Source organism: Drosophila sulfurigaster, chromosome 2R (assembly GCF_023558435.1).
Source record: "Drosophila sulfurigaster albostrigata strain 15112-1811.04 chromosome 2R, ASM2355843v2, whole genome shotgun sequence".
In the NCBI taxonomy this organism is placed as follows: Eukaryota; Metazoa; Arthropoda; class Insecta; order Diptera; family Drosophilidae; genus Drosophila; species Drosophila sulfurigaster.
In genome coordinates, this window is record NC_084882.1 from 17,684,112 (window position 1) to 17,703,691 (window position 19,580).

Here is a 19,580-nt window from a genome sequence, read left to right on the forward strand (position 1 = left end):
TTAGGAAGGCGCGACTTTTTAAACAGTTTGTTATTTTCAAGAAATTACCATTGGCATCTTGGGCTTTTAATGATCAGACTTTAATAAAAACAATGATTAATACAAAATTTATAAAAACAAAAATAGTAACGGAAAGGAATTGAATATGCAATAATGTTATATATTTGTATGCGTGGGCGACCACTCGAAGCAGTGTTGTAAAATGCAAATCAATCGCAGCTGTTGAAAAGTTCACCACAGTCATCAGTAGAGATTTACAGCTGGGCTAACTTATCAAACCGTTTCTTATCGAACACTTTACAAGGCAGGTGCAGCTGTATATGTGTGATGTGTTTACACAAATAGACAGACAGACAAAACGCGCTAATTTAGAGTGCACTCCAAGTAAACCATTTTGACAATTGTTTATATCCCCCAATTCCAGGCAGCTTACGTAATGCTGGCAGGCACTCAATTGGGACGTGTGGCGAGTCGCCTGATGCCTCGATTATCATCGATGCGATCCATTTACACGGAGCGAAAAGTGCAAGTTCAGGGCGCTGGTGACTTGCACATTGTGGAGTGTGGCAATGGTGCTCGTAGCCTGCTGCTCATGCCCGGTGCCCTGGGTTCGGCCTGGACCGACTTCAAGCCACAAATCGAGCAGCTACCCAAACTGCTACCCGATCACACAATTATTGCCTGGGATCCACCGGGTTATGGAAAATCCGTGCCACCCCAGCGCAAATTTGGACTGGATTTCTTCAGTGAGGACGCAGACGCGGCTGTGCAACTAATGCGTGCCCTTGATAGACCCAAGTTCTCGATTCTGGGATGGAGTGATGGTGGCATCACAGGTCTGCTGTTAGCGGGACGTTACAACGATGCGGTAGAAAAATTGGCAATTTGGGGCTCAGGCGCTTATCTCAACGAGGCGGAGGTGAAGGCACTGCAAGCGATTCGCGATGTGGCGAAGTGGTCGCCACGCATGCGCGAGCCCATGGAGAAAGTCTATGGCGTGGAACGCTTCGCCCATCTATGGGCGGAATGGGTTGATGCCGCCTGTGACATTTATAAGCAACGTGACGGCGACTTTTGTCGCAAAGAAGTGAGCCAGGTGAAGGCGCCCACATTTATACTGCACGGAAAGAAGGATCCCATGATTGCCGCCGAGCATATTCCCTGGCTGAGAGAACGATTACCACAGGCGCGATATCACGAGTTTCCCGAGGGCAAGCACAACATACATCTGCGATATGCGGAGGAGTTCAACAAGCTGGTCGCCGACTTCTTCAAGGAGAAATAACAGGCCTAGGAATAAACAAGTTGAAAAAGATGAAAAGTTCTCGAGGGAAAACAAAATTGAAGTGGCTTATCATATCTTCAATTACTTTCATGGTTTTTATCCGATCGTAATAATTATTAGTCTGTATACTAAAAAGTTTAAGGGAGCATTGTTATCGAATTTGAAGTCCTCAGCTTATATGCAATATAAGATGAAACGGTTTATAGCAACGTTTGGAAAAACGGCCCATAAGAATATTTATATTAATATACTTTTTATATGAACCTATAAAACTGTTTGTCTTCACTCACTGACGGAACTATCAAGTCACAGCACAAACGGTAGTTCATATTATTTATGGGTATACACAAATTTATTAAAGGAAGCATAAGGTTTACTGTCTATTGTTTTTGACTATCAAGTTTCATATAAAAATACTAAATAATAATATAATTATTATCGAATTGTATGTATATCTTTAGGTATTATAAATCAAAAGATAAATATTAATCTTTATACATGCAATATCAGTTCGCAGTATTTTAGAGACATATAGTCAAGCGGACAGTTAAATGATGTGTGTTTTGACTTTAAGGTTTTATAAAATTATAGAATAAATGGCAACAAAAATGAAATAGCTTATTATCGGCGATTAATTAAATATTGAATAAATCAAAAGTTATCTATACGGTTGTGATAAATATTAATCTTTATACATGAAGAGAAGGAAGCAATATTATTAACGAATTTATGCAGTGTGACATCAGAGAGTTCATAGAGACAGATAGTTAATCAGGCATTAAATCTACAGGACGACTATAGTGAAAAGTCTCGAAGTGGTCGAATCACTCGCAATAGAAAATAAAGTTCATGTAAAAAATGATTTAAAATCGAAAAACTATTGTCTTTCATTAGATACACCTGGAACTTATCAGGTAATACTCTAATTTATGGCTTTGCAAAAATATAAGGAATGAATCTCATTTGTTTTTTTGCTTACGGACAAATGCGTATAAAATTTATTAGTTTACAGTTCTTTAGAGACAAAAGAGAATGGTTTATTTAACCTGGGCGAGAAGAGTGGGCACGAAGTCATCGTATTGGGCCTGGAAGAAGTTGCCGGCCACGGGAGCGCCGAAGTTGTACTTCGACACGTAGTCACGGATCTTGACGTTGAGGCGACCCTCGCGGGAGCTAAAAAGGGGAGAAGGGAAAATGAGCATATTGAACCCTGGAAAAGCAAAATTACTCACGTCTTGGGGATGATCTTGTCGCTGGTGATCTTGTCGCCCTGCTTGAAGATCAAGAAGACATAACGGTGGAGACCACTTCCGTCAGCTGGAGCAGCACCAACATACTCGGCCAACACCTGACCACCGGCGACATTGTTACCGGGAATGTTGATCACAGCCCAGTGGAGAACCTCACGGAGCTTGGGATCAGCACGGCTGGGTGCATCGGGATCAACCATGAGCAGAGTGTACAAAGCACCAGCCTCAGCGTCCCAGGTAATGGTGGGCTGATCCTTAACCTGTGTGGGTGTCAGTTCCTTGCCGAGATCGAGCTGAACACCGCCGAAAGCGACGGTTGCCTTAGCCTTTGGCTTCTCATCGATGATGTCGGGAATAATACCGCTGGTGTCCATGTTTAGCTGAGCTGATGTGCTTCGACTGATGTTGAGACAGTGACTCTGCTTACCGTGGCGCTCGCCTGGCTATTTATCGATCCACCAGCGGTGGCCAAAATTCATTCAGGGCTCGCGTAATCAGTGCCGTGCACTTTTGGCCCAATACTCACACCACCACCACTAGATAAAGATAAAGATATAGATAAAGACGGGGTCTAGTATGCTGATAAAGCCAGCAAATGCAATGGGTAAATTTATTGCCACGTCTAGAAACTACCAACTAGCAACTAGAGGAAGTAGAAAGGGCGAAGAACCGTAGTGTCTAGCTGAATTCTTTGTTGCGAATCAGCACATATTCATCGAACTGTGCCTCGTAGTGGTTGGCACCAATGAGTTCGCCCAATCCATGTTTTGCGACAAACTGGCGAGTATTGAAGTTGAGGCGTCCAGCGCGAGTGCTGCAAGAGAAAACAACAACATTATACGTCAATTCATTATGCCCTCCCCTTTGTACCAACCGGTTGTTAATGTGCAGCGACTCCTCAATCTTCTTGCTCTGACGATACACCAAAAAAGATGTAGCGATGCAGTCCAGTGCCCTCTGGTGGTCCAGAGCCCACATACTCGGCAACCGCCTGTCCCAAGTTCACCTTGTTTCCGGGTATATTGATAACAGCCCAGTGCAGAATCTCACGGAACTTTGGATCTTTGCGTGTTGGTGCATCCGGATCCACCATGAGCAGCGTATACAGCTGATCTTCATTCTCCGCTTCCCAGATCACCTCTGGCACGTCCTTCACCTGGGTGGGGGTCAATTCGTTGCCATCTTGCACAGACACGCCTACCGGATAGTTCACTTGCAATTTGCCCTGGGGAGGCTCAATGTCCAAAACATCAGGCACAATGTCGTTCATTTTGCTGACCAGTCGACGTGTTAAATGGAAATCTCAGTCGAACGTTGAACGTTCGTTAACAATTTCCGTTGACCGCTATCAGGTTGGTAATGTCGTAATTTGGCCGGTCGAAGTGATTCAGACCGAGTGATAAGACAAAAACCTATCGAAACTGGACGACGCAACAACAGCTGGCTTCACATGCAAAAATACTCGCACGCAAAGTGTGTTGTATAATGTGCGAGTGTGTGTATGTGTCTTTGTTCAATTAATTAATATCTAAAAAATAGGTAAATCAAAACTAAACTGAAGGTGACTGGTGACTGTTAAAAATAACAATTGTATCTGAGTGTGTGTGAGTAGAAATCAAATCTGAACTTTGTACAACGAAAGTTTCCACAGATAGTGTAAACTACTTACCCACACATAGAAACATCGGCGTATGTGAGTTGAAAGTGTGTGTGTGTGTGAGTTAGATACCGTGGTTAAGCGGCACCAGTTGGTACGCAGCACACACACACATGCAAATGACAAAATGACTGAGTATGTATTCGTCACCCGACCGTTAATTAAATTTTATGTTTTGCCGGCATTTCAATACATAATAAAAGTCACAGCAATAATCTACAAAATGCATTTCTCTTATAGATAATTAAACGAGATGTGGGCCACAACTTGATAGCACATAGTTTGTTGTATATATATCATGCTATTTATTCATTTAAACAATTCGAATATTATTATTATTAACACTTTGAATATCAATATTATTATTAGCATTGAGTGACAGACAGGATTTGTTTGTTTGGTCTACTAAATACACAAGAATAATATGTATGTTTGTATATATTTTGTTTTGTTTTGCCTTTTTGTTTAAGTTAATAATACAAATGATAATTAGAAGTAAAAAGTAGAAAACATGAGCGTGAGATTTGAGACGCGCGCCAGGGCGTATTATAAACAATATGATTACAATATAAAATACATAGTTGTAAATAATAGTTTTTTTTTTTGTAAATAATGGTATGTATGTTTTACAGGCATAGAGATGTGCATCATACTTATATGCATTATAGGATGGGACAATTAATCAAATAACTTTGTAGTTGATTAATTTGCCCTTGCTGAAGAACTAATTTTGGAATACGAGACAACATTTTGTTCAATTTGATTGATGAAACTTCCAATAACGTACGAATGGTAATCGTTTTTCCATCTGTTTTTTTCTTCCGTTTTTTCTTTTAAATTCAACATATTATTATTATTATTATTAATATATATAATGTCGTCCACTTGCTCGATTGCTTTTGGGAGTCGCACTTGCTTATCCTTTAACAACGCGTCTCATACAGTCCGCTGCGTCCAATATAGCGCACCCATTTGACCACATCGTGATCGGAGTAGTTAATCTTAGGCTCGAACACTTTAAGATAGCGTACTTTGAAGCCAGACGGTGCAAATGGCACCTCGAAATTCATGGAAATCGGTGGACGTGTCCATTTCTTTTTGGTATCCGTCTCCAGCAGCTCAATTTCCGCCGACAGTTGAGTTTCCTTCATGCCCGCCATGCGTTTGATTTTCCAAACGATCGCATTCTCCGATGCCTTGTACTTGGCCTTGCCTTTGAGGCAAATCAGTTGCACGCCCGATGTATTGAGGGGCGTTGGAATTTTCACCTCGATCTTCTGGCCCAGCAGCGATGGCTTAAAGTTCGACTTGAGCACAACCTTTACCTCCATCTTTGTGCGTCCCACTTCGCGCACCAGCGGTATGACACGGAATGGCAATGAAATGTCTTTTGTTGTGCGATAGCGCATCAGCTCAAATTCACCGTCCGGCGGTATAAAACTAATCGAATGCTCCGTCTCGAATTTGCTCAGCTTAACGCACTGATGGAACTGGCAATCGTCAATCACGACCACTGGCTTGCCAGAGCGCGATGTTTCAGCTTCCGAATTGCCCGAAAGTCCGCGGCCCTTGGACTCCATAACGATTTTGTCATTGATGCCAAACTTGCACTCCGGCATGCCTGAAAACGAATTATAATTAATAACTACAGCAAATTCAGTTAGTTTAGAGACTCACCTGACAAGTACGATTTCATGACCACCTTGCCGGCGACGTGAGCGGACAGCACCTGACCCTGCGGACTCATCAACAGATTCACATACTCCAACACATCGAGGAACAGCTCATTGCGTCGATACTTGATGCCCTCGCGTCTCCATCCAATTTGGCCGGTGACCTGCGAAGTTATTTGCATCTGCTCTTCCTTGGTGGCCGACTTGATGCCCTGCTGTGTGATGAACGTCTTCAGAGTGCCGGAATCCGTATTTTGGGGATAGCCGAAATCTAAGATCTCGTCCAGCAGCTCATAGATGAGCACAAAGTTGTTCTTGATGTTCTCCTCGGAGATCTTGCCAAAGTAAGACTGCATCACCTCAATGATCTTCAGCAAGAACTCAAATACCATGGCAGCATTTACATTCTGCTTGGTGACCGCAGCCAACCAAATGTTGGCACGCTAAAAAACACAAAATAAGAGGCGTAAGTTTGCTTAGTGATTGTGACGACTCTCGGTAAACAAGACATCCGGTTGACGTGGCAAATAAATACCTTAATGTGGAAGAAGCTGGTCCTCGCAATGTTGGTCACTGGCGAACGCACTTGCTGGCGAGCATGGATGACGTTGACCCGAAAGGCGTCCACGGCATTGCGTCCGATGTCATCGCGATAAACACGGGAGATTAAAACCTCACCCTTGTGGTTGTAAACGAACAAACCACCAATCATTGTGTGCACCGTCTGCTGCCGAAACGCTCTTGCTATTCAACTTCCTTCTCAGAACAATTTTATCTGGCTGTTAATGAGAGTTTTCCGCTAATTTGGTGCCACTAATTTTTCCACTTTTCCACAAAAAAAATCAATTGCTCTCGCCCTCCCCTTTTTCCGATACACACACAGTTATCGCACCTTATCGCACTTATCGATACTGCCTAATTCACTAACTTTTTTAACCAACACTGTAATTGAAGCGCAGCCAACTTTAGTTCGTACATGACTCTGCTGCTTTGACAAAAACAATTCATTTTCATACGCAAAATATTTCTCTGTTTGAAACAGTCGTGTCGTATAATTTATAAATAAAAATAAATATGCCTACCGAAAACCTTGAAGAACAGGGTCTGGAGAAGAACCCCAACTTGGAGCTGGCACAAACAAAGTTCCTGCTAACGCTGGCCGAGCACAAACAAGATGCTGCCCTCAAGTCAAAATTGCTAGACGCCATACGAGCCGATAATATGGCTCCGTGGTACGAGCATATTTGCACCGAGCTGAACTGGAATACGGACAAAGACCTACTGGCAAGAATGCGCGAGCAGAACCGCATTGACATTGAGCAGTTGGATGCCGCCATCGAGGATGCAGAAAAGAATCTGGGCGAGATGGAGGTGCGTGAGGCCAACCTCAAGAAATCAGAGTATTTGTGTCGCATTGGCGATAAGGCAGCTGCCGAGACCGCCTTTCGCAAAACCTATGAGAAGACTGTGTCATTGGGTCATCGTCTGGACATTGTTTTCCATCTGATTCGCTTGGGACTCTTCTACTTGGATCATGATTTGATAACTCGCAATATCGACAAGGCAAAGTATCTGATCGAGGAGGGCGGCGACTGGGATCGTCGTAATCGTCTCAAGGTCTATCAGGGCATCTATTCTGTGGCTGTGCGCGACTTTAAGGCAGCTGCCACTTTCTTCCTGGACACCGTCAGCACCTTCACCTCGTACGAATTGATGGATTACCCCACATTTGTGCGTTACACCGTGTATGTGTCCATGATTGCGTTGCCGCGCAATGAACTGCGCGAAAAAGTAGTCAAAGGATCGGAAATACAGGAAGTTCTGCATGGCCTGCCCGATGTGAAGCAGTTTTTGTTCTCGCTTTTCAACTGCCAGTACGAACAGTTCTATGTGCACTTGGCCCAGGTGGAGAAGCAGCTTCGTTCGGATTATCTTGTTCATCCCCATTATCGTTATTATGTGCGTGAAATGCGCATTCTGGGCTACACCCAGCTGCTGGAATCATATCGCTCGCTCACTTTGCAGTACATGGCGGAGGCATTTGGCGTCACTGTAGACTACATCGACCAGGAGTTGGCACGTTTCATTGCGGCTGGCCGTTTGCATGCCAAGGTGGATCGTGTGGGCGGCATTGTGGAGACGAATCGACCCGACAACAAGAACTGGCAGTATCAGGCGACCATTAAGCAGGGTGATCTGTTGCTTAATCGCATCCAGAAGCTCAGCCGTGTTATAAATATTTAAGGAGCATACATAGAACATAGAACACACTCACACCCAAGAACATAAAAATTTATTAAAAAATTCAAGTAATTACATTGTAAAACTAACATTACATAAAACGATATAATTGTCTTTAATTATTGTCTTGAAGCAAAAAGTTGCATATTCTTAAATTCGCTAAACAAATGTACAATTACATTTGCGTTGGTTAATTATCTAAATTCTTTGGAATTTGTTTGGTATCGCTGTGTCTTGTTATTTGAGTATTATTGCATGCTTTTCCGTTTTTTGTACTTAATCTGGTTTTTCTTGTTTAAAATTTAAGTCAGAACCGCCAAAGCGAAAGTACGCATGAAATGCGCCAGATGGCGTTTACTTATCTGAACTTGCTGTCATTGTTATCGCTATCGTAAATGCAACGCTGTGTGCGCGCGATGCGTTCAAACATTTGAACAATAGAGCTATCGATGCGAGTCGTCGCCCTCATTTTTGCATTTCCATTCATTACTCTCCTTGGTCAAATCATTTTCAATATTATTGTTATCGTTTTCAGCCGTTTTGTTGTTGTTATTATTGGCCATAAAAGTTCGGGCCATATCTTCCAGTGCTGCCGAATTACGCATACCACAGTCCAGGGGCTGTTCATCGTTTTCATATTTAAGTGCCTCCTCATGTGCCCGCTGCTGCTGTTCCGCCGAGGCCTTGGCCAGATCATGTAAATTTTGTACAACCTCATCGATATTGGGCGAACCCTGGGCAAGAGCGCTGGGCACCATGGTGGGCAGACCGGCTAAGCCCACCAGATTGTGTCGACGCAAGTCGGCAAAACGATTTGTGCTCAGATTAATCAGTGCATTCATCATGACCTTGTTGCGCTGGTAATCCTTGCGCAAATGCTGACGTATCTCCGTGTGGCAATGCTCGTTGTTCGTCACAATGATCTCGCCGGTGTCCGTGGTGGTGACGCGTGCTTTGCAATTGAATTTGCGCGACAAATTGCACTGCCAGTATTTCTTATCCTTGCGCACGTATTGAATGCCAAACGTGTGACCATCGTGGACGAGCAACGGTTTGCCACGCTGACTCAGCATAAACTCGAGCTTGCCTTGAAACCAGTGCTCGCCGGGTGCGACTATAATATACACAAGATTGGCAGGATTGAGCGTATGTGTGAGTGTGTGTGTGTAGAGTTTTGTGTGTGTGTGTTTGTATGAGTAAGCTAAGGCTTATCTATTATCTAGGTCTAAATGAGAGAGTTATGTTTGATGTCAGGACATTCACAAATGAGATCCCCATTAATTGTTGCGTCTCATGCAGATAGATCCCATGAGGTAACCTACCTAACTTACCTGCCACACGGTGCCAGCCACACTGTGCCATAAGAGAACCCAAGTCGTTGTTGCAATATACTTATGTGTTTCATTTGCATTTTCACAAATACTTATACAAATATCATTATGTATATACAATACATACATAAAAACAAAAATCAAGTCAATCAAGTAGTATTGAAATTTCATCTAAAAACACTAACTAAGCGGCTCCAGCCGCAATAAATAATAAATCATTTGCTGCTTATTAACTAGATGCATTCCTTAGATGTTCTCGATCTTGAAATTGTGACCGCTGCCCGGCGATATCGTTATGGAATCAATCACATGCGCTGTTGTCGCCGCACTCTCTGCACTTCCATCGGCACTTGCGTTGATGTCCACATGTTGCTGTTGATCCGCTTCTACTGACTGTGTTTGCGGTGGCGGTGGTGGAGGACTCTTCATGCCCAGCGGCGATTCGGTGGCATGCATGGAGTGACTGCTACGATTCGACTGCGGACTTTGTTGCATATGTGCTGGAGAAAGTGGCAAGAGCACCGAGCCCGCACTCAATTCCAGATGATGCTGCGCATGTGGCGAGTGTTGCTGCTGCTGCTGTTGTTGCTGGTGATGGTGATGTGGATGCGACTGCATGGGTAAATGCATCAGATTGGGATTGTGCATAATGTTCTGTATGACGCTGTTGCTCGACGAAGACGAAGCCGGCGGCGGCTGTGGCGGAGGTGGACCACTGCCACCCACCATGCCGTGCTGCTCCATGCTGCTGCCGTGCGCCGTGTGATGTTGCACCAGCAGATTGGGCAGCGATTGCGTCAAGTGATGATGATGGTGATGATGCACCGAATTCGCGCCTAAACTCCCATGATGTCCGCCAGGCAAAGCTGGCGATGGTGGCGTCTGGTTGGCGAACAAATTGCTGCCTAGACGACCGCTCGCCGTATTCGCGTGATTGGCTTCTACGCCAGATGTTGATGGTGTGATTATGTGACTGCCATCGGAGATGCTGTAGCTGGTCTGGCCAGGATTCGGATTGGGTGTGATGGTCGTTGAGGAAGAGCCGCTGTTGTTGCCACTGCTGCTGCTGTTCGGTGTGTTGTTGGCGTTGCAAGCACCAACAGCGCCAGCGCTGCCGCCGCGCATGTGCGGCAAATGATTGTGGACACCAGTGGCGGATATAATGCGTCCGAGGTGAGTGATGCAGCGGGCACGGCACATGCTGATGCGATACGATTTGCACAGCCAGTAGGTCTTCATGCCCTGCTGCGTGGCAACGGTGTTGTTGCGATTGAAAACGCAATTGCCATGCAGCAGCGAGGTGGTGGACAGCATCACCATGTTGCTGCCATCTGAATGCAGGATCCGGAGAATGCAGCGTCCGCAACAAATATACGTACAACAACATTATGGAACATTAGTGGGCAAGTCTTTTGGGGGGTGGGTGGAAGGGGGAGGAAGTAACCGAAAATGCTTGAACGTATGTTATGTACAAGGATTGAGCGACAAACGCCTCAGGGAATTTGCAAAAGTGGACAAGGGGGAAGACTGGAAGGGTCGGAGTAGAGGAGTCAGCAAAGCAAATGTCCAGGCAGCAAGCTAGACATACTAACTACTGTGGTTAATCCAGAGATGGAAACCACACCACCAAAACAGAGATCCACACCAGGTTTCCATCCCTGTGTTAAACCAATGTTATATCACTAGTTGTTGTCGGTGGGATTAGTAACAGCTGGGACATGAGGCGTTAAGTTGTTGTTAATGGAGTGGCATGCAAACCCTTAAACCACAAAATTAAAATCAGTATGAAGATGAGCGCCCACAACAAAGAGGCATGCAACAGAGATGATCAGAGAGAGAAAGAGTGATGTGGATGAGGCAAACATAGAAGATGCCAAGTGGCGTCACCTACTTGACGGAATGTCCATGTGATTGGCAAAGTTCTTGGAGTAGTCGCTGGGCATATACAGTTCGTTGGGATACTCAGTGGCCGGGCCACCAACATTGATGCCCAGACTGTTGCTGTTGTTGTTGCTGCCATTATTACTGCCAGCACCGACGCCAACTCCGCTCACGCCAAGACCAGGCACATTGTTGGAACTGCTGGCGCCGCCGCTGCTGCTGCTGTTGCCCGGCTTGTAGAAGTTGTTGTAGTCCAGATTGAATGCAGGCACAAAGGGATTGCGCAGCGAACCCACCGAGGTCGACGACGAGGATGCACTGCCGCTACCTGGGCCAGCAACAGCACCGTGATGATTGTCGCCCTCGCGCTTTAGGCTGCCCAGATCGTAGCGTGATTCGACCATCGAGATCTGCGGTATGGGTGGCATAAAGAACTCGTCCGAATTCAGGGCATTCTCCATGCTGGCCGCATCTGCATTGTCGCCGCTCTCGCTGCAACCGGCGCCGGAATGTTCCGTCAGCGAGCGACGGAATTGTTTACGTGAGTAAATCGATAGCGAATCGCTGCTGAATTCAGCAGGAGCTAAACGCTTGCCGGGCGCAAAGAGATGACTCCCTGGATCGCTGATGGAGGTGCGACAACCATTTGGCGATGCTGTCGAAGTGCGTGAATTGCTCTGTGTGCTGTTCTTGGAGTCATTATGTTCCGCTTCCGTTTTGGTGCTGCTGCTGTTGTTGTTGTTATTGCTGGGAGTGTTGTTATTGGTGCTGTTGCTGACATTGTGATTGCTGCTGTTGCTGCTGCTGTTGTGGGGCTCATCGCCGGCGGCATTTGTCAATTGACTAGCTGACTTCTCTGATCCGCTGGAGCCGGGTGAAGTGTTCGAATTGGTTGCCAGTCCCTTAATCTGCAGCAGCTGACCAATCTTCATGAACGATTGCAACTCCGTGTGCTTCACATTCACAACACCTTGATACATGAACTCCAGCAGCTCGCACATAATGTTGAAGCTCACATCTTTGAGTATGACTGCAAAAAGGTGAAGGCAAGTATTACAAAAAGGTTTAGAGTGAATCTTTAATAAATTCTTATTAAGACTATTAATCATATTAGTTTAGTATTCATTAAATTGTATTATCTCACTGTGTGAGTGTGAGCGACGAAAACATTATTATAATGAAAGGAGGTCACATTCATAGTGGAGATGTTATCATCTGTACGTTCAAATACTAAATCAATACATAAAAACATCTACGATAAGAAATCTGAAAAACTTAAATATAAACTCAACAACACAAGCAGCCAGCGGTACAGTACCAGAAGCAATAATTATGAAATAAATACAAGTAGCAAGTAGCATGTCATATCATCAGCAACAGCAGCAGCAACAGCAACTGAAGCTTCAACTGGCGCTGCCTTGCGACACGGCCTATGAAACTGTCCCGGCTGCTGCTCTTTTGCACAGTGGTGTGCATAGCTTTGATCTGAGCCAGGCATAAACTGGGTCAATAAGAAAAGATCGAATTAGAAATCAATATAAGATGAAATCGTAAAAGACATTCTTTTTCCCTACTTGCAGTTCAAAGAATTTATTGGAATGAACTTCACTTCTATGCAGAATATGAATTCGAAATGTTAATTTTAGAAATATATCGTGAAACTAAAGATAGTAATTTTGCGTTCAAATTTAATTTTGTAACCACTACTTTTAAACAGATTTTATAATATTGTAGATTCAATATGATGTAGTTATTATATCAGATTTTATTGCAACAATTGCATAATATATTTATCCGTATTCATATGAGAGAGATATGAGATATGTATAGAAAGCGAACTTTTCTAATAATAACTTAAAAGCTGAAGAACTAGTTTACTTATGACAATGGGAACATATTCTAAGCTGAATTCGAATCGTAAACACTAGATTCGTGCTACTGTGGCAGCTCAATATTCAGGCACCGGGCATCACAGCATCAACATCTAGTTAAAAAAACAATATTATCGCTTGTTCTCAATAACAAGTGACTATATATGAAATCGACGGCTTGACTGTCCATCCGTCGGTCCGTCCGTCCGTCTGTTGCTTAATCTGACCGTGCGACGCCCGCTGTCATCCCGCCCCGATGCCTTCCGACGTCTACATAATGCCCATATTCCCCTATCTGTTAGTCGTATCTGTGCGTCGCCATGTCCGTGTTTGTATTGCAAAGATCAAAATCCGAGTGTTATACCTAGTACAACAAGTAAACATACATATGTGCTTTTTGTAACCCTCATCGATCTAAAATAAAAAGCACTCAAATCTCATGTGCTTGACTGATGATCCTGATATAGATACGGAGACTGGATCGTTATGCAGCTAATCGTTTCGTACTTGCTCGAAATCACTACAAAATATAAAATGTATTTATTCTAAAATGTATAGTATCGATCTATTAACGATCTGTTGTTATCAGCGATAAATATTAACTTGTTATACAATAGATTGTAGATGCAATACAATATTTGTCTATAGCTACAGATACAATTCAAATACGAGATAGAGACGGTGACATGGATAGAAGATAGGACAAGCTGACACAGCACAAAGAGATCTATAGAGACACAGAGACCGACACAAATACAGATACATATACAGAAAGTGAGAGACACAAAACGAAGACTGTCCGAATGTTCGAATCTGAAGCTGTAGATAAACTTTTGTCAAAAGTTCACGGAAAACGTGATAAATACGCGTACGGCGTGCCCTGTTGATAAGGAGCACATCCAAAAGCAGCAAACCAACGACTACAGAATGTAGAATTCGGGGCATCTTGCTCCGGATTGCCGCCGCAGCCGATCAACGAACGATCAACAATTCTGTGTTGTCTGGGTTGGTTGTTTGCTTAAAAATATTATTACTTATTTCGAATCATGTCTGTTTTTATGTTTGAACCCCGCTGATCTCTACTGATATCGCACATCACAACATCACAACAGCTCAGCTCGACTCAGATCTTGAGCTCGGCGCCATGTGGAGCAATCAGCTACGATACTTATATTTATAGTACTATATGGCTTGGTATATAGACACACTTGTATTTGATATTTAAGAGCGAGATTTCTATTCTATAAAAACTATAATACTTTTGTTTGCCGACGACACCCATGAGGAACAACGTCCACGCCCACTTGAGAAGCAACAACCAATAAGATTGCAGTCGAATCGATCGCTTTCGAACCAATATTTTTTATTTTATGATTATGATAAATGTTTATCGAATCAGAACGCCAATAGGTTTTGTTTTTTTTGTTTCTCTACCAGCCAGACCCGTGGAGTGGGCTGTCGCATTTCGACAATGTCGACACACAAACATTAACAAATGAATGTTATCTATAAACGCCATATTAGTCGAATCGAGTAGTTGCTATTTGTGTTGTTTGTGTGTGATTGCTAGTGCCTAGACCTAGCGAAACTTTACTGCAACCTGATAAAACGTGGTGAGAGAAACCCCATCAAGTGGCGACCATTTGCAATATGATACATATCACGTAGACCATTTAGGATAAATTTCGTTGGATATTATCACCATTAAGGGATTATCTACTCAAATTACGAAATTATAATTTATTATTTTAATTAAACGAGATCATCTGATAAAGCAGAAATATTAATGAAAATAATAGGGATAAAACAAAAATACTTGTTATTGAAGATGGAATTATGAAAAGGGATTTTTAGTTAAATTAATTTAAAAATATAAGTAGATTTATGCCGGGGAAATTTTATTTAAATTATTTATATATATATGGTTATATGTATATGGGTAATTTTCAATAAATTAAAGTAAACTTTAGATAAGAAATAAAAAAATTGAGTTAAAATCTGTTTAAAAGCGTTTTGAAATAAGCAAATTTTTGTATCTTCACTTTCTAATTGGATAATAAATTTCTGAGAAATTTGAAAACAAATTCTAGAAAATAAGAAAATTGTTTCTAAATTCCTATCAGCAAATAAGAAATTTGAAAACAACAATAAGAAACAAGAATGTTTATTCTTGGTTTAAAAAAATATAGCGCAGAATATAATCTATGAAACCAAATCTGGTTTCCTTCAAACTTAAGAAGGATACAACATACTAACAATCTAGCAGATATTGATTTCTTACCACATCTAAATGCAATTAAAATTAATCATGCGAGGATTATTAAAATACTGATTATATCAACTGAGGCACAAAAATTCACAGCGCTTGATAACTATTATAGTTTACAATGCTGTGTGGCCCATTCAAGTTTATGCATATCTTGGCTTAAGAATATCAAGTTGTTTGGGTATTAACCAAGGAATTAAGAGCGGGGGGCGATAAGTAAATCTATTTGTTGCTACTGCCGTTTGACTCATAAATTAATATTTGTCAACACAAATGCCCAATAAACGCGATGAAATTTCACATGCTCAATGTCAAAGTCTGATATTATATGATACGCTTATAAAATGTGCTCCCGGTCTAATACGTAAGCAACGAATTATAGCACCTGTTAAAGCCAAGGGCGTAGTTTTTAAAGGGGTTAGCTAGCTAAAGGATTCACAGATATTTCGAATGGGTTGCAGATTATTTTGCTTTGCTCTGATTGATCTGCGCAGAGATGCAGCATGCAGTAAGATGGATTTTAATTGGCAACCCCTTTGAGGGGGTGGCACTTCCTGGCAGCGCCGCCCATGGTTAAGTTTGGCTATTAGAGCATGCAGAACTATAAAAATAACATTGAGTTTGATATTTACGACAAGTTCAGCGATCGATATTATATTATCTCCATTTATTGTTGGTAATATCAGCAAGAGGCACAGTTCGATCCGATCGCTGGAGCTCTTGAGAAGGAAGCTATGGCTATAGTATATATATGTATATATAGTAGTCGTAGTAGTATGTGTGGCAACTTGCTAATTGTATTTCAGGCTGTGTATTAAGTGCCATAGAGACCAACCAAGTCTCAATGGGTGCGTGCGGTTGTGTGTGTGTGTGTGTGTTATCTGGCCAAATGGTTATAAGTTGAAAATCTTATTTTACGATTTGGAATGATACCCATGGAAAGCAGAGTACTAGGCACTAAATACAAAGCTGATAAACACTCCAGTCCCAGCCATTAATGTGCCAATAATAAAACTTAAACGGAATCGCACCGGATAGGATCGAAACCGAACGAATCGGGCATAGATAATACATATAAGGTGTTGGAGGATTAGTGGGGTTCACAAAATGGCGTAGATATTAGAAGTGGCCAAAGCATTTGCTCTTTAAGTATTTTGTATATATCGATCGCGACACGGCAACGACAACTAGAACAACAACAGTAACAACAACAATAACAACAACGACGTCGACGACAATGGTTAAGGTAATATCAACAGCAATTCATATCGCAACCTCAGAGTGTCCCCTAATCAATATCTCGGGTAAAAAAAAAAAAAAAAAAAAGGTGCTCGAGTGCCTGTGGACAGAAGTGCCGTTAGAGACCCGGGGACCCAGTTGCCTGCTCAGTTGGGCAATAAATGATTGTTGAACGCGATAAAAAGATAAAATGTTTGACTTTTGTTGTTGTACAAGTAGTTGCTGCTGCTGTTTTGTTGTTATTTAAGTGTAACACGCCCCAGCAGCAAAACTAACAGCAACAACAATATCGAAGACGCAGACGAAAGCGAAGACGACGTGGACAACCAAATGATTTGGCTTGTTAGCACCTTTAAGTCAGTTGTTGTATTATGACTTGGTTTATTTATAATTATTTTACCCCAAAGCATTATTTATAGCGTATATTAATATTCTTTATCTTTGGAAATGTGTGTTGTTGCTATTCCCTTCTTGTTTTGTTGTTGTTAGGTAGCACATTTCTGCTGCTACTTGAAAGATAAAACATTGTTGTTTATTGCCGCTTGATCTGATAAAGCCACCGTGCAGCAGACGTGTACAACAAGAGCTAACCAGACCAGCCCAGTCCCCATTCCCCAGCTCACAGCCCACAGTCCCAGACCAGTCCTAGGTATAGTCAGCCAGTTAGGCGATATCATATCCATGAGTACTATTCCAGAGTCCATGCACACAACAATATGTAGGTTGATTTGAGTTAAGCATTTGTTATACATTTGATGAGGTCAGCAACGCACCCAACTTGAAGTTGCTGGAGTATCGATGGAGCACGTTATCAAGTGGGGGACACGTGTGTGTGTGTCTCACTGTCTTGGAAGGAGGTGGCGGAGGAAGAGGAAGAAGAGGAGGAGGAGGAGGAGCAGTTGTCGGGCAATGTAAATGTGCGTTTGCCTGCTGCATCTAGGAGACAACGTGGCGACAACGACAGCTCAATGCTCAATGTGGATTATCAGACAGTTGCAGCTAATGCTGTTTGATTTTCTGATTTATGATAAAGGCTAAATTGTTTTATTTGTGGGCAAAGAATGGAATGAAATGGATGTTAGTGCCCCAGGTTGGTATCTCCGCTTGATAACTGTTGAATGTGACAACGAATTTATTATAAAGTTGATTTATATCGAACGCTCAACTGACAACTGACGGCCATGCTTAGATAAACTGACAGGTGGACAACGGACAACTAACTAACTGTGAACTGTGTGTAGTATCAGAGTCAGAGTCAGAGTGTGATAAAAATTTCTCTGTCGATGAATGTTGTTGGCGGGCGGTTGAAACTGCCGCGTGAACATTTTGGGCAAACAACAAGCGCAGCGAGTTGCTAAACAAATCATCGACAACTTGCGAAGAGAACGTGGCAATAATAATTACAGTGTGGACAATGTTTAAATATGGCAACTATTCGGATTGGAAGTACTTACTGATTGGATGCTGGCAGGGATTCGTTGTAAATATCTCTTGGAAGTACGGACTGCATATGGCCAAGACGATCTTGTGGGCTTGAAGCAGTTTGCCATCACATGCAAGCGTCACATCGACCAGATCACCACGATCATATAGATTCTGGAAGCCGCTAGCAATGTTGTCCTGGAAATTCTTCCAGCAAAGCTTAAACTCATCATCCATCGTTGTTGTTGTCGTCTGTCAGTTGTTGGCGGCGTTTCACAGCCAAGCCAGCAAAAATGAAGTTTTCTTTTACTTGTATTGTATTTTTAGCAAAAACTTCCAGTTGTAATTGTTTGTTTAATTTTTATATACAAGTTCTTGTGCTTGTTGAGCGGGAGCGAATGCGAGAGTCTGTGTTTTATTGCCGTTTTTAATGATTCTTGTTTATTTGCTTTTGGGCCGTGATTTCTTGCCTCGTACACTTTGCGGCTGACATTCACAACTGATGCCACAGAATGTCAGGTAGAACATAAACACAAAAATATATGTACATATATACGTGTATGCAAAAAGCACGCTCACGAGCGCCGCCAAAATCGCCAAACGCCAATTTGCCGTCGCACTCACAATCGTCGTCTCTTCTGACGCGAAACTTTTTTTTTAAATGTAGTATTTAATTTTAGCAGATGCTGCAAACGATTTATTTTTGTCGACGTTGTTCACGCGCACAAACACGAACCGTCTGCGTCCACAGCCACATTGACTTTGATTTCGGTTTTAATTAACACTTTTTGATTTAAAACATTTTTATCAGAAAAGCGTGAAATGGCAGCGGACGCTGTTTACGTTTCGGTTCGCTCCCCATTTGTGTGAGATAGAAGTAGCGCGAGAGAAAGAGAGCAAGATCATGCGCACAAAAGCAACAGCTGATCTGACAATAGTTCTGTAAAACGAAAAAGAACATTTGAACGGCGGACTTTTTAAATTTTGTTTATACGCAGAACAGATTTCTAAGTAATTTATTTCCATTTAATAGATAAGCTATACAATTAGATTGTTATTAATTTTGATTGATAAATATTACTGCACTAGCTTGCAAATACAATAGTGATTGAAATATTGTTATAAACATAGTTAAAAATGGGTAGATCAAAAAATTATTCGATAATCTTAATCGATTATCGATATGTTTTGCGCTAGACATAATTGAAGCGCGGGCATTTAACACAACAGGGCCACCCAACGCTGTCTGATAAGAACTTATCTAAATTGGTAAATTTCACAGTCACTGTTTGATCGCAGTCGACCTGGCTTATGCTCTGAAACCGTAGAGCCAAAAGCAAATTTCTAACCAGCCAATGTGGCCGACCCTGTAGATAAATGCTCTACGCCTCACCGTAAATAACCCACTTTACATTTTAAAACAAAAGCAAAAGCCCCTTATCAATAAACCGTGAGTCGTTTGCA

At 42.3% G+C, this 19,580-nt stretch overlaps 6 protein-coding genes across 8 annotated transcripts; 2 read left to right on the forward strand and 4 right to left on the reverse strand.

Annotated features, from left to right (window-relative positions):
* Window positions 1-210: 210 nt before the first annotated feature.
* On the forward strand, window positions 211-1,545 carry LOC133835718 (valacyclovir hydrolase). The gene is made up of 2 exons (XM_062265760.1): window positions 211-308; window positions 429-1,545. The coding sequence occupies exon 2, from the start codon at window positions 437-439 to the stop codon at window positions 1,283-1,285; it is 849 nt and encodes a 282-aa protein (XP_062121744.1). The 5' UTR covers window positions 211-308; window positions 429-436; the 3' UTR covers window positions 1,286-1,545.
* Window positions 1,546-2,246: 701 nt separating this feature from the next.
* LOC133838620 (protein D3) lies at window positions 2,247-2,962 on the reverse strand. Its single transcript, XM_062269780.1, has 2 exons — window positions 2,518-2,962; window positions 2,247-2,458 (listed from the first exon to the last, which is right to left on the reverse strand). The coding sequence occupies exons 1-2, from the start codon at window positions 2,907-2,909 to the stop codon at window positions 2,323-2,325; spliced, it is 528 nt and encodes a 175-aa protein (XP_062125764.1). The 5' UTR covers window positions 2,910-2,962; the 3' UTR covers window positions 2,247-2,322.
* A 143-nt stretch (window positions 2,963-3,105) lies between these two features.
* LOC133838619 (phosphatidylethanolamine-binding protein homolog F40A3.3) lies at window positions 3,106-4,126 on the reverse strand. Its single transcript, XM_062269778.1, is given in 3 exon segments — window positions 3,106-3,349; window positions 3,410-3,465; window positions 3,467-4,126. Coding segments are annotated over 3 exon segments (531 nt in total). The 5' UTR covers window positions 3,806-4,126; the 3' UTR covers window positions 3,106-3,213.
* A 347-nt stretch (window positions 4,127-4,473) lies between these two features.
* Window positions 4,474-6,711, reverse strand: LOC133838611 (AP-2 complex subunit mu). Its single transcript, XM_062269768.1, has 3 exons — window positions 6,401-6,711; window positions 5,870-6,308; window positions 4,474-5,813 (listed from the first exon to the last, which is right to left on the reverse strand). Exons 1-3 carry the CDS (start codon window positions 6,575-6,577, stop codon window positions 5,116-5,118), a joined length of 1,314 nt encoding a protein of 437 aa, XP_062125752.1. The 5' UTR covers window positions 6,578-6,711; the 3' UTR covers window positions 4,474-5,115.
* A 117-nt stretch (window positions 6,712-6,828) lies between these two features.
* On the forward strand, window positions 6,829-8,225 carry LOC133838613 (26S proteasome non-ATPase regulatory subunit 6). The gene has a single exon (XM_062269773.1). The coding sequence runs from the start codon at window positions 6,940-6,942 to the stop codon at window positions 8,107-8,109; it is 1,170 nt and encodes a 389-aa protein (XP_062125757.1). The 5' UTR covers window positions 6,829-6,939; the 3' UTR covers window positions 8,110-8,225.
* On the reverse strand, window positions 8,142-18,981 carry LOC133838606 (transcription factor mef2A). 3 transcript variants are annotated; one of them, XM_062269762.1, is made up of 3 exons: window positions 18,149-18,904; window positions 11,329-12,348; window positions 8,142-9,220 (listed from the first exon to the last, which is right to left on the reverse strand). In XM_062269762.1, the coding sequence occupies exons 1-3, from the start codon at window positions 18,351-18,353 to the stop codon at window positions 8,550-8,552; spliced, it is 1,896 nt and encodes a 631-aa protein (XP_062125746.1). In that variant the 5' UTR covers window positions 18,354-18,904; the 3' UTR covers window positions 8,142-8,549. The 3 variants fall into 3 exon arrangements, with proteins under 3 accessions (XP_062125746.1, XP_062125745.1, XP_062125744.1); XM_062269761.1 differs by lacking the exons at window positions 8,142-9,220; window positions 18,149-18,904 and adding exons at window positions 9,279-10,768; window positions 12,637-12,694; XM_062269760.1 differs by lacking the exon at window positions 8,142-9,220 and adding an exon at window positions 9,286-10,768 and having other exon boundaries at window positions 18,149-18,981.
* Between the last annotated feature and the right edge of the window lie 599 nt (window positions 18,982-19,580).

Excerpts from the sequence above, each read along its gene's own strand:
- LOC133838620 (XM_062269780.1), bottom strand. The coding sequence starts at position 2,909 with ATGGACACCAGCGGTATTATTCCCGACATCATCGATGAGAAGCCAAAG. Across the intron at positions 2,459-2,517 it reads GACAAGATCATCCCCAAGAC|CTCCCGCGAGGGTCGCCTCA; the intron begins GTGAGTAATTTT and ends TCCCCTTTTTAG.
- LOC133838613 (XM_062269773.1), top strand. The coding sequence starts at position 6,940 with ATGCCTACCGAAAACCTTGAAGAACAGGGTCTGGAGAAGAACCCCAAC.
- LOC133838611 (XM_062269768.1), bottom strand. The coding sequence starts at position 6,577 with ATGATTGGTGGTTTGTTCGTTTACAACCACAAGGGTGAGGTTTTAATC. Across the intron at positions 6,309-6,400 it reads CCAGCTTCTTCCACATTAAG|CGTGCCAACATTTGGTTGGC; the intron begins GTATTTATTTGC and ends TGTGTTTTTTAG. Across the intron at positions 5,814-5,869 it reads CATGAAATCGTACTTGTCAG|GCATGCCGGAGTGCAAGTTT; the intron begins GTGAGTCTCTAA and ends ATTCGTTTTCAG.
- LOC133835718 (XM_062265760.1), top strand. The coding sequence starts at position 437 with ATGCTGGCAGGCACTCAATTGGGACGTGTGGCGAGTCGCCTGATGCCT.
- LOC133838606 (XM_062269760.1), bottom strand. The coding sequence starts at position 18,353 with ATGGATGATGAGTTTAAGCTTTGCTGGAAGAATTTCCAGGACAACATT. Across the intron at positions 12,349-18,148 it reads TCCCTGCCAGCATCCAATCA|TCATACTCAAAGATGTGAGC; the intron begins GTAAGTACTTCC and ends ACCTTTTTGCAG. Across the intron at positions 10,769-11,328 it reads TCACATGGACATTCCGTCAA|ATGGCAGCAACATGGTGATG; the intron begins GTAGGTGACGCC and ends TCCTGCATTCAG.